At 35.8% G+C, this 19,672-nt stretch overlaps 1 protein-coding gene across 1 annotated transcript in view; it reads right to left on the minus strand.

Moving 5' to 3' along the window:
- DMD (dystrophin) overlaps nucleotides 1-19,672 on the minus strand; it is a 1,496,890-nt gene that overhangs the window by 1,393,498 nt on the left and 83,720 nt on the right. Inside the window, exon 12 of the mRNA XM_027775723.1 lies at nucleotides 1,096-1,290. Coding sequence (XP_027631524.1) covers nucleotides 1,096-1,290 — 195 coding nt within the window. The remainder of the gene's footprint in view (nucleotides 1-1,095; nucleotides 1,291-19,672) is intronic.

Consider the following 19,672-nt stretch of genomic DNA (forward strand, 5'->3'; position numbering starts at 1 on the left):
CTTTAAATTTGATCAGAGACACAGAGGGAGACAGAAAGGGGAAGCAAAGTGAGAAAGCAAGGCACCACATCCAGAACTTAAACTGTGATTGGCTATGTGGAAGTCCAGTGCCTCAACCATACTGCAACCAACTGCCCCCTCTACCTTAGATTTTTAAAGCTAACCATCTTCTTTTGTAATTTGCTATGGGATGTGCACTCACCAGAGAGAGAGAAAGAGAGAGAAAGTTAGAATGGATCGCCTAGGGGGAATACCACATTGCAATCCTTTCTCTTCCATTCTCCTTTGTGGATTTTGGGCATGTGTGCACATGTGGTTAATCTGTTTTTTAGGATAAGCACGTCTCCAGGCCCAGGACTTGAACTGCACAGTTGGCTGTGTGAAATCCAGCAGCTTTAACCACCATGTCATGAACTTACTCTAAAACCATCTTATAAAATGTGTGGATTTTTTTGCAGGGTGGTTTGAGAGAGAGAAAGAGAGAAGGGGCATTTTTAATAGGGCTTTGCTAGTCGTTGTCCCCCTCATCAGGCTCCCAGTTACCTAGGGCCACAGGTGCTCACCACCAATCCCCATCTGTTTAGGTTGGGCCAGGAATCAAACCTAGGCTCCAGGGCAGTCTCAGCCACTGTGAAGCTAGGCTCTCTTATGCACCACTATGGCACTACTGTGGCTAAAACTCTATAAAGCGATTTTTTTTTTAAGAGAGATTTTTGCTATAGGGCGCATGTGCTTGCCAGAGAGACAGAAAATGAGACATCACTCCCAGGGGGATGGTCATCCTGTAATCCCTGCTCCTCCATTCTTCTCTCAGGGTTTTGGTCATGCACATACACACACACACACACACACACACACACACCCAGTGTGAATTTATGTCTCCAGATCTGGGACTCGAACTAGAGCTGACTATGTGGAAATCCAGTGATGTAACCATTACGCCATCCTCTGGTCCCACTATCAAGCAATTTTAAGAATTCCATGAATAAATGAAATGGCCTTTACTGTGTATACAATTTAAATAAATCATTATGGTACTATACATGATCAACGTGATAATCATGTAAAATCTAAATGCAAGTGCTTTGCTTTTACCTTTAGAGACTCTTCTTGTTTAAAGAGATCTTCAAAATCTTTAGCACAGAGGTCAGGAGCACTGAGAAGCTGTTCCACTTCTGATAGGGCTTGTGAGGCATAAGTGATCTCAGTCAGATAAGTAGAAGGCACATAAGAGATTTCCAAAGGCATGTCTTCAGTCGTCACTATCACCGTTTCTTCACGGACAGTGCGCTGGTATAGATATACAAAAGAACAACTCTTTTAGCTTCCTAATAATGAAAAGCCTTCTGTTGAATTTATTTCAGTTCCAGTCTATAGCTGATAGAGGTCTGAAAGTGGATGTAGTACCTCATGGTGGTAAGTGTAGTTAGGAGGTTATTATTATTATTATTATTTTACGTACTTCCAAAAAGTGTTAGAAGCATTTTATCCGACAAGATACATACACATTAGCACCATGAATATAAGATGAAAGACCAAGAGTCATAGATCATAGGTCATAGGTCAAGAGGACAGTAGTATACTCTAATAGAAGGGCACTTTTAGCAATCGACTTTTACATTTTAATTCTAAGCTTCATGGAAATTCAGGTACAGTGTGGGGTAGGGTGGGTATCCACAACCCTTCTACTCATTACGGAGGAATCTTTCCTATCCTTAGCCTCCCTAAATTTGAAGAGGCATAAAGTGATTTGGGCTGGTATATAACCCTTCTATTGAGCAGTTCTTCCCTCCAAATTCCAGACATAAGGTTCTCGCTTTGATGCTGGCTTCTTGCTAAGTTAAGCTGCTAATTAAGCTTCTAAAAGACTGGGACTGATTGGAATTCAAGTTTTATTAAGTCCAGAGAGAGAAGGGGACTAGCCTCTCTTTTCACATCTATACTTTTCTAACAGGGACCCGAGTGCCAGGAATGATGAGGATTTACAGCTCAGAGATTTTTTTCTTTTTTTTTTTTTTTGAGTTTCCCAGTAGTGCCCCTTTCCCCATTCCTTATAAGAGCAAGAAATAAATACCACTTGGCATGCAAATTCTGAAAGATGGATAACCTCTGCTCTCTTCTGTCTACACTATCGACAGCAAAACTCTTGTAATTGAAATGATTCTCCCAGTAACTTTGTTTTGAATTGATCAACTGCAACCTGCCTCTTGATGGGGTCAGCAGAGGGTTTCAGTGGCAGGGTCTCTGGGGAAGTCTGAACCATAAGCATGCTAACACAGCCATTTATTACTGAACGGCCTTTTATGACAAGACCATACTCATTTTTACAGTAATCTAATTAAATGGACTTTGGGATCCCAGATGGAATCCTGTACAAAGGAGGGTACAAATTATAAGCTGGTGAATTTACGTTTTCTTTTTAATTTATTGGCTCAGGATTTTTATACGTAATTCTTACGTGATATAAAATAATTCTACTTTAGATATTTTATCTATTTATGACATAGCCAATTCATAGAATTTCACCAAATAGCTTTTAAAGAACATAACTACAGGTTTTACATTTTTTTTTTTTTACTGTGCGTATCCCAAGCAAAACCATGCCACACATTCCTTTAGGATTGACAGAATGATAATACACATATATTTCTTATTTACATCGAAAACGATATTAGAAACTTGAAGTACAATTTGATGAAGATGACATTTAATCATAGATTTAAAATTCCAAGTTCCTGATTTCTCTATTTGAAATCAAACATTCCACCAATTTGAAAGGCGATTTGAAAGTGAAGTTTTCACTGACACACTGGTTGTAACACAAAGTAACACAAAGTTTTAACACAAAGAGTCAACTGTGCAAGTCAAACAAATGTATTGTGACTTGGACACGTTCCGTTAGACTGGACTGTTTTCTTAATAAAAATCCTACTCTACGTGACTATGTTATTCTTAATACAATTTCCAAGTTAGTAAGTTTGTCTTCCTTGTTTACATCAGGTGCTTTAACTCTCGAGGTAAAAATAGAAAACATATAAAACAAGAAAATTTATGATAACATTTCATAAATTGGTACAATTACCTTTGTTCTTCATGATATGAATTTTATATCTGTAGCCTTTTAGAGAATAGTGGTTGTTGTTAATAAGGATTGAATTATGTAGAGAACAAGTTATTTTTTTTTCTTTTTAGTGCTTAACTAATGGGGTTGTTTTAGAATTAGATATATCTTCAAAATATTTAGGAAACATCTGAGTCTTACTAAAAAAAGTGTGAGTTATGTATATATGAGTCTGATATATGTCCTCATCATTTTTTTCTTAAAGGGAAAAGTCATTCTAAGTTCTTTGTACCTTTTTTCCTGCTTTTCTTCAACATACACTTTCCTTTGTCTTCATTACCTATGATTGGAATGTCTTTAGCTATCTTACATTCATAGTGGTCCTTTGTAAGTATAGTAATTATGGATTATAAATAGGAAGGAACTTAATTCAATGATCAAATACAATAAGAAAAGAGGCACTAAAAATATACTCACTTTTAACTAACATTAACTTTTGGAAACAAAAGTTGAAACCCATATTTCTACTTCTATGGCATTTGTAGCTAATTATAGTTTGTTTTGAATAGAGAAACTTCAAATAAACATGAGATTTTCTTAAATAAATTAGTGCTGATCACACAGCGCTGAAGGCCCGAATGCTGTCTCAGCAAATAAGGTCTCACCATCATCAGCCAGTCTCCGACCAACGGTCTAAAAACACAGGCAGCCTAAAAGAATATAGCTGATACAGATCAGCTGAACAGAGCACTAAGATAGAATCCTGTGAACTTATATGAGATGTAGAAATATTTCGAAATCACTCTTTTACACTAGCAGAAAACTCTCAGTTCATTTTCTAGAAAACTCTTATACATTTTGAATTATTTTCTCTCATATAACTTTCTAATACACTAAGTTTAATACAGAGAGTTGTATCATAATTTTTATATACAAGAAACTTCCAAAAATTGGAATCGAAAGACTGATATTTAGAGTTCTATATTACAATCTATTCTTTCAAAATTTATCATTCTTTTTGACACAGTTATGCAGGTGTATAATGAATAAACTATGTCCATTGAATGACTTTTAGTTTGGTTTAATAAAAATTTCAGACAGTTATTAAAAAATCAGTGTAATTGGAAGTATCATGTTCATTTTCTCTTCTTTATGCAAAACCCATGCACTCATATTCAGATTAATCCTTTTCATTTGAATTTCATTAACTCTGCCTTGAATAATTATATCCTTCTGAATTCTGATGTGTACAAATCCTGTCTAACCTTTTGAAAATCAACTTGCTTTTGTTAACGTTCTTTTACCACCTTATATCATTACAGATATTCATGCATCATTAGCAAGGAAGTGCTATAGCCATACTAATTCATTTTATTACTGTCTGTTCATTTTTATCTTTAACTATACATACCCAAAAGAATATACTACCCGAATCTAGGGGGAGTTAAAATCAAGAAATGTTAAAGAAAGTCCCCTATCACCAATTTTATTTAAAAATGGAAAGTTCAATCAGTGCTTAAAAGGGGTTATTATAGAACAAAACTGTGATTTGTGTAAGCTAAACTTGAGGTCAAAGCAGTTTTGAGATTTTGACCTACGTAAGTTGTTACAACTACCACATAAAGTTTCAAATAAACTTTAGTTTCTCTGAAACTTTAGTTATCACATGCTTTGCATTCTTAAAATTTGCTTCGAGAAGGGCCACAGAGCAGCATGAGATAAGAGCAATACTGTTTTGAAACAAATGGTGCATTATATCCAAATTTGAAAACGTTTTCCTCTATGATTTGAAGGACTTCTCTCTCCTTCCAGTGTATTGTGGTTACTGGCCTATTTATGATTAGTGAGGTCAAAGAAACTCGAGTAGTGGGATCATCAGGTAGTGTTGTGGCTAAGGCACTGGACTCCTCACATGGCCAACCATGGATTGAGTCCCAGACCCAAAGGCTTAAAAATCATGCCAAGAACATGTGCGTGCATGTGTATCCAAAGTCCTAAGAGGAGAACAGAAAGGAAGGGATTGTGTGGCTAAGTTCCAGGGCAGTGATTTCTCACTTTCTCTCTAGCGAGTACATGGAAAAAAAAAAAAGGAAAAAGAAAAAGAAAGAAAGAAAAGAAAGAAAGAAAAAAAAGAAACTCAAGTAATAAAATGTACTAAATGCCATATTACAATTGCATGTCTCGGATACCTATATATCTCATATAAATATGGTACATAAAAACATGCCCATGCATGCAAAGTTACATAAGAAAAATACAGTATTCTCTAGACCAAAAGTAATGTAGCAATGAAGCCTTTTATTAAACTCCATTGGTATTAATAAAAATCATGTGCCATGTCTTCAAAATAAAGTATTTATTACTAATTTAATGTGATATATGATTGAAAAAAATCTGTGAGCCATTATATGAAAACCTGTTAATTCATGTGTAATTATTTTTCTTTAAAAGAACATTCTTTATTCTTAGAAATTTTTGTAATAAGGTAGAAATGCTCCCTAGAGAGATAGAGAAAGAGAAAGTAAGAAATCACCCCCTCACGGGAGATGGACATGCTGCAATCCCTTTTCCTTCATTCTCCTTTCAGGATTTTAGGCAGGCACGCACATGTGTCCAGTGTGTATCAAGTCTCTGGATCCGGGACTCGAACCACAATTGTCCATGTTGGAGTTCAGTGTTTTAATAAGTATACCACCCGCTGGTCCCAGAACATTCTTAAATGTTATGGATTTTTGAAAGTAGTGACACAATGGTGTGTACATTTCAAATAAGATTACAGGTTTTAAGTAGGTTTGATAGATCATCAATGGAATGGAAATGGAAAAGACTTCAATTATTTTAGACAAGTAGATCTGGGTTTTAGCCTCAAAAGTCCTTAAAAAAAAAAGGGGTCAGTTCAATGGTACAGTGGTAATGTGAACCTATATGAACATGGAAGATTCAGTTTCCCATACCCTGGCTGGTTAGGAAGGCTAGTGTGTGGGAGGTGAAGAGGGGGATCATGGCATGAGACCCTGTTGAGGATGCTTGTCTCCCTCTGTCTCTGTCTCTCACTTATATGAAAGAAAGAAATACAAGTCTTTAGAGAAATACAAATATGGGTCTTTCTATGGATCATTATAGTCAAAGAAAAGTTGAGCTGTTTTTATTTTCTCCTCTGGATCATTTTTAGAAATTGTAAGCATAAAAAATCAAATCAAGTAATTAAATTTGGCAAAAAAAAAAAAATACTGTATAATCCACAGAAAGAACCCCAGCCTCATTATAAAGTGTTACAAACTCAAGAACTTGACATTGATGAGTCAGGTATGTGTTTAGTCTATCATGTACATTATTCTGGATATGCATAAATGGCATGGTGATATACCAACATCCCAACAGTACATCGCCTCACGTGTTTTAATTAAGTCACTGGGTAGAAGACCTTGAAAAATCAGTCTAGTAAGTTCCAATGGATTGGTTATGACCCTGAATAAAGGGAATAGCAAGGAGAGTATTCTGTGGTTATTTCCCCGTCCTTTTGGCGTCATCTAGAAAACTGCTTATGTGAAGATACATGAGAAAAAAGTGAGTATCAACCATTGAAAGATCATGAAGAAAGTGATCAATCAACTATGGTAAATTTATAATTTACCCCCTCCTAGAAAAATATTAAAATCCACTTGGGACCAGCAGGTAGTGTAATGACTATGTGGCTAAACTCCCATGTAGCTGACCGTGGTTCGAGTCCCGGACCCGGTGGCTTAAACTCAGGCTGGGTACATGTGTGTGCATGCCCAAGATCCCAAGAGGAGAATGGAGGAAAAGGGATTGTGGCGTGGCCATCCCCCCTGGGGGGTGATTTCTCACTTTCTGTCTCTCTGTTTCCCTCTGTCTTTCGAAAGAGCGCACGTGCCCTATAGCAAAAAACCTCTCCAAAAAAAGAAAAACATTGAAATCCACTAAAATGGGGGCCAGTAGGTGGTGTGGTGGATAAGGGCACTGGATTCCCACATGGCTGACTGTGGTTTGAGTTCTGGATCTGGCGGCTTGCTTTCTTGTTTTCCTTTCCTCTCTCTCTGTCTCTTTCTGGTCAAATTAAAAAATAATAATGATAATGACAAATTGAATTAAATAAATAATTCTTCAAAAGAATACTAAAATAAAAATAATAAAAAAATAAACTACTACAATAATTTTTTTTAACCCTATTTCTCATTTTCTAAAACTTAAAACTAGAGTAATTTTTGGAGCAAGTCATGCTGTCAATGAAGGAGACACTGAAGGGGAAGCTGGATTTGTTAGGTTTTAAGTACGTCCTGCTTCTGGGAGGCCAGTGTCCCGTATAAAAGGCCTGGCTGGACCTACACATTGACCTGCTTCATGTTGATTTCTCCTTCTACACCATCAAATTTATCTAATTCCTTGGGGCTAAGCTCAATTACTATCTAATTAAGCTGATAAACTGAATCTCAAAAATGTGTTAATGGCTTATAGAGGTTTAAAGTGTTATCCTTCAAAGGACAACATTTGCATTTTAATAAGGATTTTCAACGAATTAACATAAATTAGTAACTTGGTAGAATTTTAGTCACTAAGTAAGGACTGTGAAAAAAGTGAAAGGAAAGGGTTTTTTGTGCCCATAAAGATAAGTGCAACACGTAAGCACCAACATATGTGCTCTGCCTTCTAAGAAATCACTAATACAATAACCCAATAAACACAATTAACATTATAGATAAGATTATATGAGGGGGTTCATAAAGTTTATGGAAAATGAGCATAATGAAAAGAAATGTGCATGGATTTCAAAGTTTTTTGCACCAACATAAACACATACTTTAATTTCATTTTCCACAAACTTTTTGATATTTATGTATATATCCTAGGTTCCTTACAAGGCAAAATAAATGCAGCAAAGACTCATGCATCGTATCTAGTTTATAGTAGCCTATTAGAAATATTTGTTACATAAATAAAGAAACAAGTATTTGCTTGAAAAGATACCTTTTAAAATAGACATTTGGCTAAAATTGTTGGAGTCTACAGTCATAATTTATATTTTGGAAGACCCAGGATTCCAATAACAATATTTTCATTATTTCTTAATATAGTCTTTATTGGTATAAATGTCAAAGATATAAGGGGCCAGCCAGTGGTACGTGGTTAAGGAAGTTGGATCACATGTGGCCAGCTGCATTGTTCAAGTCCCAAGTCCAGTGGCTTGAAAAACATCCTAGGCATATGTGTACATGTCCAAAATTCTCAGAGAATAGAGAAGGGATTGTGGTGTGGCCATTTCCATGGGGAAGGATTTCTCATTTTCTCTTCTGCCTCTCTCTACAGTGAACACACAGCCCTATAGCATTTTTTAAAAGAGAGATATTTGCTACAGGGCACATGTGTGCTTGCTGGAGAGACAGAGAGATAGAAAGTGATAAACAACCCCCCAGAGGGGTGGCCATGCCGCAATCCCTTCTCCTCCATTCTCCTCTCGGGATCTTGTGCATGCACACACACACACCTGGCGTGAATTTTAAGCTGCCAGATCTGGGACTCAAACCACAGACGACTATGTGGGAGTCCAGTAATATAACCGTTACACCATCTCCTGGTCCCCCTATAGCATATTTAAAACATAATTTTTAAAAAAGTATATCTGATTTAACTATTATACATCACAATATTTTCATTTAAAGTACAAAACTAATGCTATTACACACATGTCCTGGTTGTTGAGGTGTCTTTTGTCTATTAATGTAACTTGTTATATGTGAGCACAACCAAATGATGATTTGAAGTGGTGGTATACAATTTTAGGAGATATTAATTTTAACTCTTTCATGGAAGTCACAATGCCTATTACCAAATCAACAGGCTAAAAAGGCTTACAATCAAAAGATCATTTTAACCCTTGATAACTTTTCCCAAGTTCTTCACATAAAATTTTTTATTTGTATATCCAGTGCATATTTTTATTGTAAGAGTTCTCAAAGCATCAGCTTGAGGATACCAGGCATAAGACTGTTTTCAAATGTTAGCATGTGAAAATGAGTGTGCATGCACATGTACATACATATCTGTGTGTAATTCAATGTGAAAATAAAACACAAGGAAAAATGAGTACAGAATTACCTTAAATTCTGTAATTATATGCAACCGGCTGGCCCCTATACTGGCAATTATAAAAGACATAAGCAAACATTCCTCACTTTTAAAAACTGCTGATGAGATTAAAAATATAATGAAGTGTTCAATTGTTAATAATACATAAACTCCATAATACAAAAATTAAGATTTTAAAAATAATTGTTTATTTAATTCCATTTGCTATTATTGTTATCATTTTTTAATTTGACCAGAAAGAGACAGAGAGAGAGAGAGAAAGGGAAAGCAAGAATGCAAGCTGCCAGGTCCAGGACTCAAACTGCGGTCAGCCATGTGGGAATTCAGCATCTTTAACCACCACACCACCTGCCAGCCCAAAGTTAAGATTATTTTATGTGAAAAATTCTAACACTAGTATTACATCCATAAAAGAAGTATAGATTTTCTAGACTGATAGTTTTCCTACCAAAGATGATTTAGATTGTCTACTAAATCAATTGAAAATGTAAAAAGGCTGCTAAGTTGAGTCAATTATTATATTATGTCTGACTGATCTTACTGAATCACTAAAACATTTTGTCTTCATGTAGACATAGCCTAAATCTCTAAGTAACCTCACTTAACTCTGATGAAGTTAACTAATGAAAGCATCTATTGTGAATTATATATAATAAATATGCATTACCTGTCTGTTTAAATTTATATTTATATATAAATGCATGTGTGTGTTCATGCAGACAGCAACATGGAAATGTTGAGACAATGGGACCATCACTTGGTAGTCATAATTTCTGTCTCTCTCTCGCCTTAGTAGACTTAACATAAAAAAAAACATGACTAACTCCTATTGGTTTCTTGGAAAAGTCATGATACATTTTTGCCTAGAAAAGCATAGAAAAATATGTCATGGCATTTCCAATGACTCAATAGATTCTAGAAGAATATATGCTTCAGAGACTTCAAATTTTATATAGAGAAAGATCATGAGCTAGTGGTCTTGGAAAAACATGAATCTCTGACATAGTCTGGTATGGAAATCATGGATATGATCATTTTTAGGGACATATGGGTGATGATTTGTGGGATACCACTGATTTAAAATTTGATTTACCCAAGAAGGGGTAAATACCTGCTGGTTTGCTCATACAGGCATTACTGGACCATAGCTATGTTAAAAGATGGAGGATAGCCTTACCAACATCCCTTGTTCATGAAATCAATGATTTTTTTATTTAATTATTTAATTTTATTTATTATAATTATTTTCTTATTTCACCAGAGAGACAGAGAGAAATCAAGCCGCCAGGTCCCAGACTTGAACTGTGGTTCGGCCATGTGGGAATTCAGTACCTTAATCACCACACCACCTGCTGGCCCAGAGATGTTTTTCTACACATCCTTCTGGACAGGTCCCAGCTTGTTAAACCATTCTTTACCAGAAAAAGAAATCCTTCCATTACTATTATTGCTTCTCAATAAATAATCATACATCAGAACCCTAAAACCGGAATTGCATTTGTGCTAAAAAACAGCATAACAAAAGAACACAGCTATTTCAGTGGACACAAGGGAATAAAGAAGTGAGACAAAGTAGAGGCCATAAAAGTACACTAGAAGAAATAGAAGAGGCCTTTAATGAAAGTAAAATGAGAAGTACTAAGAGGGACCCAGCCAATGTGACACAGGTGATAGTGCACCCCTGGATGATACAGAGCCATATAGGAAGACCCTAGTTTGGTTCCCAAGTTTATCTGAACACACCAGGTGCACTCATAAATCCTGGTCAGCTGCTGGTAAAAAAACACTCCTGGTGTGACAAGACTCTGTCTTCCTCTCTCTGGAGAAATAAATACACAAATAAAACTTAAATAAAGGGAACATTAGGGTCAGCTCTATAGCATAGCAGTAATGCACTGGTCAAGAGAAGTCAGATTCCATATGGATACTATAGTTCAAATCCGCAGTCTGTCAGTCACAAGTGCAATGGACATGCATGTAAAAGCCTGGATCTGAGAGGATGGAGGACTGGAGGAAGGGGATCATGGCATGACTGGACCCTGTGAAGGATGCTTAGTGTTCACTCTCTCTCAATTTGTCATTGTCACATGTATGTGCATGTGCTCTATCATAAATTCTTAAAAATAAGATGATATTAGAGAAAAAGCTTACTATCTGAATTTTTAATATTGACATTTGTTATAATTTATAATTTACATATAGTAGTTGTACATATTTGCAGGGTAGAATGTGTCTCTTTCAAACCATGTATACAATGTGTACTGATATTTTTTTAAATAATTATTTTATTTATTTATTTATTTATTTATTTATCTATCTATTTATTTATTTATTTATTTATTAGTTTGACCAGAGAGAGACAGAAGGTGAGAATGAGAGAAAGAGGAAGTGAGAAAGCAAGCCACCAGATTCAGGACTCGAACCCTGGTCAGCCATGTGGGAGTGTCCAGCACCTTAACCACCACACCACCTGCTGGTTCCAACAATGTGTACTGATTAAATCAGTAAAACCGTATCTACCATGTCCATCATTTGTCATTACGTTGTGTTGTACACATTTGACAGACAACTTGAAAAAGAGAATGGTCATGGCTAAAAGTAAAACATAAGTTCTTGCCAGTCAACCAGAGACAGTATCTCATAATAGAAAGGAAAATAGAAAGAAATTAAAATCATACATGAAAAACAGAGAGACTTAGAGGATAGATCTAGGATATCAAATATCAGATGAGAAAAGAAAACAGGAGGGATGAAATTATTAAATTAATTATAAGAGAAATTTTTTCTGAGCTAAATTTGTTGACTGGTTAAAGCTGACAAATATACCCAATTATCAAGAAGTATTAAAGAATAAGTACAGAAATGCATGTAGAAACTAGTGAATTATGTACCAACGAAATTTCTGACTCCAAAGAATTGGGTGGGTAACATCTTACAGATTGCGAGAAAAAGAGCAAAGTTCACTTATAAAGAAGAGATCTGGACTAGAATCAGACTTCTTACTGGCAAGAGTGGAAATCAGAAAACAATGAAAACCAGAAGAAAAGGAGTCCATAACTTACAGAGACAACTAAAACAGAGGAAAGAGATTTAAGAATGCTGTTATTATCCAATAAATCCTACGTTATCACAAGAGAAAGATCATTTTGAAAATGCAAGGTTTAAAAAGTATACAGTCTCTGAGACCAGCAGATAGCATAATGGTTACATTGCTGGACTCCCAAAAAGTCGACCAGGGTTTGAGTTCTGAACCCAGTAGCTTAAAACTCACACCAGGTGCATGTGCATGAGTGCCCAAAATCCCAAGAGGAGAATGGAAGAGAAGGAATTGGGGCATGGCCCTGTCTCTCTGTCTCTCCAACAAGTGAATGCACCGCATAGCAAAAATCTCTCTCTCTCAAAAAAAAAAGTATACATTCTTGGGCCCAGCAGATTGCCTAATGATTACACTGCTGAATTCCCATGCAGTCAACCACAATTTGAGTCCCGGACCTGATAATTTAAAACTCACACAGGGTGCATGTGTGCCCAAAATCCCAGGAAGAGAATGGAGAAAGGACTGTGGTGTTCCCTGGCAGGTAATTTCTCACTTTCTGTCTCTCTGGAGAGTGCACATGCCCTATGGCAAAAACCTCTGAAGGTATATGTTCTTACGTATTTTTATAAGGAAACTTCTGAAGTATTTCAAACAAATTGAAAATTAAGTAGAATAGATATTTCTAAACAAGGTAAAATAAAAAGTATGAAAAAGCAATGATGGACCATCAATTCTGTGAAGTTTTTGGTTAAATTTTATGAAACAATGAGAACTTAAATATAATTTAAGAAATGACATGACTTCTTGAACTAGATAAGTAATACTGTAAGTAACAATAATAGCAGTCAGAAATCAAAATAATAAATTATTAGTTTATGAAGCATTTTATCTTGCCTTGAAACTAATGAGGTTGCGATGTAAATGATTTTGCTGGGTAGGGCAATGTTCCTATTTAATTTTGGTAGAATTCCACAGTAATAGAGGCTTAAAGATTGTTGATAAAAATAGGAACCTGGGACCAGCAGATGGCATACCAGTTACATTACTGGATTCCCACATAGTTGACCATGGTTCAAGTCCTGGACCCAGTGGCTTGAAACTCACAACAGTGGTGCGTGCATGCATGCCTAAGATCCCGGGAGGAGTATGGAAGAGGACTGTGGTTTGGCCATCCCCCCAGGGGGTGATTCCTCACTTTCCCTCTCACGTCTCTCTGTCTCTCTTTCTCTGGTGAGCACATGTGCCCTAAGGCAAAAAAACCTACAAAAAAAAAAAAAAACGAATAAAGGGACCCTAAGAACTAATAAAATGGAAATACAGAGTATACTCTTAAATTTCCTGGAAGTAGGGTGAACCATACAGTAAAATGTAGCAAGGTAATTATTTATAAAATTATAGAAAAGAAAGGAGGAAATAAAATGTGACAAAATAATGATCATAAATATGAGAGAAGGAATGTAAATAATTATAACAGTTATCACTATGAAAATAAAATTGGTTCAATTTTTCCATCAAAAGATGAAACAGTACCATTGAGAAATAATAAATATTTCATGAGCCAGATATGTTAATTAGCCTAATTTGATCAGTCCACATGTATACAGACATAGAAACATCATATTGTACTCAGCAAATATATACAATTATTGCTAATTCAAAATAAAACTCAATTCAATATGTGCAACCCCCGACCTCTCCAAAAAAAAGAAAAAAAATATATATGCAACCCCCAAATTAAGTATAATAGAATAATACCAACTGTGCACAACATGATGTAATCTTAAATGTTAAAGAAATTAGTATGTTTATATCCTTATCCTTGATTTGGTTATTACACACTGTATACATGTTATTAAAAATTATATTGGACTCCATTAAAGTATACAGTGATTACATATAAACCAGAAATTAGCATAAAAAAAAGAAAAAATACATGAAGTACTCTCAGAGAAGTTTAAAAGACACAATCCATGGGAACCAGCAGTTAGCGTAATGGCTATATACTGGACTCCCACGTAGTCGACCACAGTTCGCGTCCGGGACCCGGTGGCTTAAAACTCATGCCGGGCGCGTGTGCGTGCGTGTCCAAGATCCCGAGAGGAGAATGAAGGAGAAGGGATTGCGGCATGACCATCCCCCCTGGGGGGTGATTTCTTGCTTTCTGTCTCTCTCTCTGTCTGTCTGGCAAGTGCATGCACCCTACAGCGAAAACCTCTCCAAAAAAAAAAAAAAAAAAAAAAAAAAACCCTTCCATTTATAACCTGCTTATGAAAAGCATACCCTAAAAAAGGCTTACAATATAATGATGAGAGATGTTACATCAGGAAAATCATTTTTAAAAAGTGTCAAAATAACTGTTTCAAAAGAAGTGTAATTCAAGGCCCCCAAAGCTTTAAATGGATCCAAGAAAACTATCATATTCCTAAAAGTCACAGTTTTTGCAAAAAATGTGGCAGTCATTTTTTTTCTTCAGACATTTGGCCACATTCTATATAAAATAAAAATTACTAGAAATGAAAGAATATGCCAGAATCTCACCTGTAAATGGTACCTTGCATACACTTCTTCAATAATGTGGTAGATCAAAATAGAACCAAAAATAACCAAGGATAGAGGTGGTTTTGTTTAAACCAACAACCTCAATTTAATCCATATTTTGCACACAATGGAAAAAGCATATTCTTCTTATATACAAAGATCATATGCTACACAAAACATTTAAAAGGATAAATAGAGATTCCATAGGTCACATATCTTATCACATCCAATAACCTAGAAATGTAGAGAAATAATGTAATAAATTTAGATTTATCTCCTAGTGATTTTTTTAAGGTTTTGCTAGGCATGTGTGTTTGCCAGAGAGGGAGAAAGAGACAGAGAGATAATGAGAGGTAAACTGAGAAATCAACCCCCAGGGGGATGGTGACACCACAATCCCTTCTCCATTTCCTCCTGGAATTTTGGGCATGCACACACACATCAGTGTGATTTTCAAGCTGCCCAGTCCAGGACTTGAACCATAGTTGGCGTATGGATGTTCATTGCCTTAACCAATACACCACCTGCTAGTCCTACTCCTAATGATTTTTAAAAGAATGCATCAGTTCTGTATGCATTGCCTGGAAAAAATGTTCGTGAGAGATCGTGATATTTAAAAATCATGTACATAATGAGATGAGATTTAAGAGTGAAAATGTATCTATACATAATATTTATGGTTAAGAAGCATAGAATAGAGTATGAACATACGAAACTATAAACATTTATTTCAGAGAGGGATGGAATTGCCACGAGGAAGAATTGGAGCATATTAAATATTTGTACTGATTGGACTGTTAAACTACTACTGTAAAGCTTTTAAAATAACCATACAAAGCTCTGAACTAGTATTGCATACTAGAAGCAAAAAGACAGAAATTGCAGTTGTAAATAAATGTGTTTATTAGTAGGCATGGATCCTTCTAATGGACTTTACCATAACAGAGTCTTTTCACAGTGCTCAAAGCTGTAGGAAGGCATGTTCTATTAATCAACCCTGAAACTTATGGAAACATAGACCAAGACACAATGTATAAGAAGGTGGGATGATTGTAGTTTGGAAGAATTGTACACTATCACCTAAAATGACATTGATTTCCCTTATGAGGTACTCAACTGACTGAAGAATCCTAGCAAAAAGATGGCTGCTCTCGTACATGAAGAAGAGAGAAATGCCTATTCTGGATATATTAAAAGATCAATTCATGGGGCTGACAGGTGGCATGGTGGTTAGGACACTGGACTCTCACATAGTAGACCAGAGTTTGAGTCCTGGGCCTGGTAGCTTACTTTCTAACTCCTCCCCACCCCCGTGTTTCTCTGGATGAATTTTAAAAACTAATAATAATGATGAATAAAACTAAATAATTCTTTAAAAATTTTAATTTATAAACAATTAATTCAATATAACTAAATGAGAAAAATGCTCCACCCAACACAGATATTTAACCAAGACAAAAATAATCAATAGAATGGCATGTCTTTTGTTCGTTCAGAGTTTTGAAAGGATTGTTTCAATGCTCCCCATGCATTCCAAGTTGCTTCGTTAAGCTGAAGTTTTCCTCTTTGGCCTGACACATTAAGTCATCGTTACCTAAATGTCCTTAACTTGCAGTGGCACTATTAATCCTGCTCTGTATTAATAAAACTATTTACAAAATTGTATGACCTAATTGCAAATAGCATGCATTGGATAGTTAACCCCAATTCTATTTGCCTTTTAAATATACACAATAAGATTATATGCCTGCAGGAAAAAGTAGGAAGTTACAAAACAGTTTTTGGAATGTAACTAAAGAACGGAGCATACACTACAAAATTCACCATCTTTTTCTTTTTTCTCTTTTGTAAAAAATGTGGCAGAGGGCTCATGCTCTTCTCTCGCCAAAGATAGAGAGATGAAAAGGGAGAAAGCACCCCCTCATGAGGAATGATCATGTCACAATCCCTTCTCCATTTCTCCCTGTGGGATTTTAGGTGTCTATGCACATGTGCCTGACATGTTTTTCAAGCCACTGAGTCCAGGACTTGACCCAGGACATGACCCATGCAGTTGGCCATGTGTGATCAGCTATCTCAAACACCGTGCCATGGGCTAACCCCAAATTGCCATTTTGATGAGTTCCAAATGCTTTTACACATGTAGGTAAGAGATAAATGATTTCTTCTAATTTTCTTCTTGTAATTATTTATTCAATTTTATTTGCTATTATTATCATTATTTTTAATTTAACCAGAGAGAGAAAGGGAAAATAAGAAAGCAAGCCACCAGATCTGAGACTCATACCATGGTTGGCCATGTGGGAGTCTAGCACCTTAACCACCATGCCACTTGCTGGCCTGGAGATACACTATTTCTTTACCTAACTTTATTTGTGAATAGTTGTTAAAAGAAACAATATATTCACAATGCATAAAAATCAAATAAATTTAAATAATAAACAAATTATTATTTTCTTTCTTTCTTCTTCCCTCTTTCATCTGTGTCCTCCACTCAATTTGCCAGATCATATATCCCTATGCATAGATTCTTTTTAGGTTTTATTGCCAGGCTGCAGCTATCATTTCATATTTTGGCCATTTATTCTTTCCTCTTCTTTTGGTTACTAATCTACAGGGGGCATAAAAATAAGACAATTTTTATTACAGTTATCTCTAAAATCAAAGCAAAATAAACCACTTCCAAAACGGAGTTTTAAAAAGTTATCTCATGGAGCCAGCAGGTGGCATGGTGGTTAAGGCACGGGACTCCCAGATGGTGACCATGGTTCAAGTCCCAGAATGAGAGGCTTGCTTTCTCACTCTCTCTCTCTCTTTCTCTCTCTTTCATGAGTACATGTGCCCTATAGTAAATTAAATAATAATCACTAAAATTAAATAAATCATTCTTTTTAAAAAACCATCTCTTCAAGAAGTCTAAGTAAACTCTGGACTTCAGGAACTTCGTAAGATCAATTTAGGGAATCCAGAGTTCTTTTGCTCTCCTTTGCTGAGACTTTGGCTATGTTCCAAGTAAATTATAATGCTTTCCATCCGACTTCTGAATAAATGAAGTGCTGCTGTACGTATAGAAACCATTGCATTCAATATTATTTTCCCAAATAATACAATTTACCTGGTTATAATGAACTGTGCAAAATATGAAAACAATCACTGAACAAAACCATTTTTCTCTTACCAAACATTGTGTTCAGTTCTTTCTTAGGATTGTTTTAATTTAATGATACCTTGGGCTTAACGTGCTTCATGTTATAATCAAGATAGTTTCTTCTGAAATAGCTTGCTTTCTGTCATTGTTCCAGGAAATAATTATCATTGTATTTCCCACGGAAAGAATTTCAATATAAAATTGTACCATTCTGTACAGAAAATTTACAATTAACTCTAAGAAACCATATTCACACAATCACTTTCAAATTCATGTTAGATTATACATTTTAAAGGGGTAATTAGCTGAAGTCTTAGATATACCTTTTATTTCCAACATTTTTATAAAAGTAGCTACAACAACAAAAAAAAGTAACTTTGTCAAGTAAAGAAAACCTAATTTTTTACTCCTTAAAACTTTTTAGAATACTGATTTCATTTGCTTACTTTTAGTATCCAAACCTTTTTTTTTTTTTTTTTTTTTGAGAGGTTTTCGCTATAGGGCGCGTGCGCTCACCAGACAGACAGAGACATAGAGGCAGAAAGCGAGAAATCACCCCCCAGGGGGGATGGTCACGCCGCAATCCCTTCTCCTCCATTCTCCTCTCGGGATCTTGGGCACACGCGCCCGGCGTGAGTTTTAAGCCACCGGGTCCGAGACGCGAACCGCGGTCGACTACGTGGGAGTCCAACAACATAGCCATTACGCTAACTGCTGGTTCCCACCATTTTTTTATAAAAAGAGTAAGAATGAACTAAACTGATGAACATTAAAGCATTTTATAAATCACAAAGAATTTTGTTAAGTATTTGGCATTGTGCTTATTTGGAAAAAAGAATGTAAGAAAAGCACAAATATTAACATAAAGGCATTGCATTTGTTCCATTTTTGATCTTTGGTATTCAGTTTTCCATTCTTTTGGAGGGGGTAGATTTTTGCTATAGGGAATGTGCACTTGGTGGAGACAGAGAGAGAGAGACAGAGAATGAGAGAGAGAGAAAGGGAGAAATAACACCCAGGGGGGATGGCCACACTGCAATCCCTTCCCCTACATTTTCCTCTCGGGATTTGGGAAATGTACGCACATGTGCTTGGCATGAGGTTCAAAACACCAGGTCCGGGACTTGAACTGTGGTCCACCACATAAGTCTAGCACCTTAACCACTATGCTACCTGCTGGCTCCCAGTTTTCAATTTTAATGTCAAAGACATTGTAACATTTCTGTTTTAAAGGAAACTGTTGAACCTAGGAGCAACTCTATAGAACTGTAAATAGGAAGCCAAATCCCATATGGCTGAGCAGATGGCTTGAAAAACACACTGGCTATGGGTCCTGAAAGGATGGAGTAATGGAGGAGAAAGAATTGCACCATGACCAGTCACTGTAGAGGGTTCTCTCTCTCTCATACATACATACATGTACCCTCTTGAATGAAATAATTCATAAAAATGTAAACTAATGTATTTTCTGGATTCCAAAAAGCATTAACAAATGGTGCTATTATGAGTTCTTTATATCACTGAAACAAACAAACAAAAAAAATGAATTTAAAACTAGAGGATGAAAATATTTATAAACACACACATACTGTTTGGGTATTCGTGTTTGTATTGAAAACAATATTAGGCAGGTTGTGATATCCTAATTCTTTTTTGCATATTTATAGTATTTTTTTGTTCACCTAGGACAAAACAAATTTCAGAAGGTCATTCCAGTGAGTAATCTTGCAGTGTCAATATTTCCTGCCAGAAAGGTCATAGAATGGGGAAATAATGATGGGCT

The sequence above is a fragment of the Tupaia chinensis genome, unplaced genomic scaffold (assembly GCF_000334495.1).
Source record: "Tupaia chinensis unplaced genomic scaffold, TupChi_1.0 Scaffold000600_1, whole genome shotgun sequence".
NCBI lineage: Eukaryota > Metazoa > Chordata > Mammalia > Scandentia > Tupaiidae > Tupaia > Tupaia belangeri.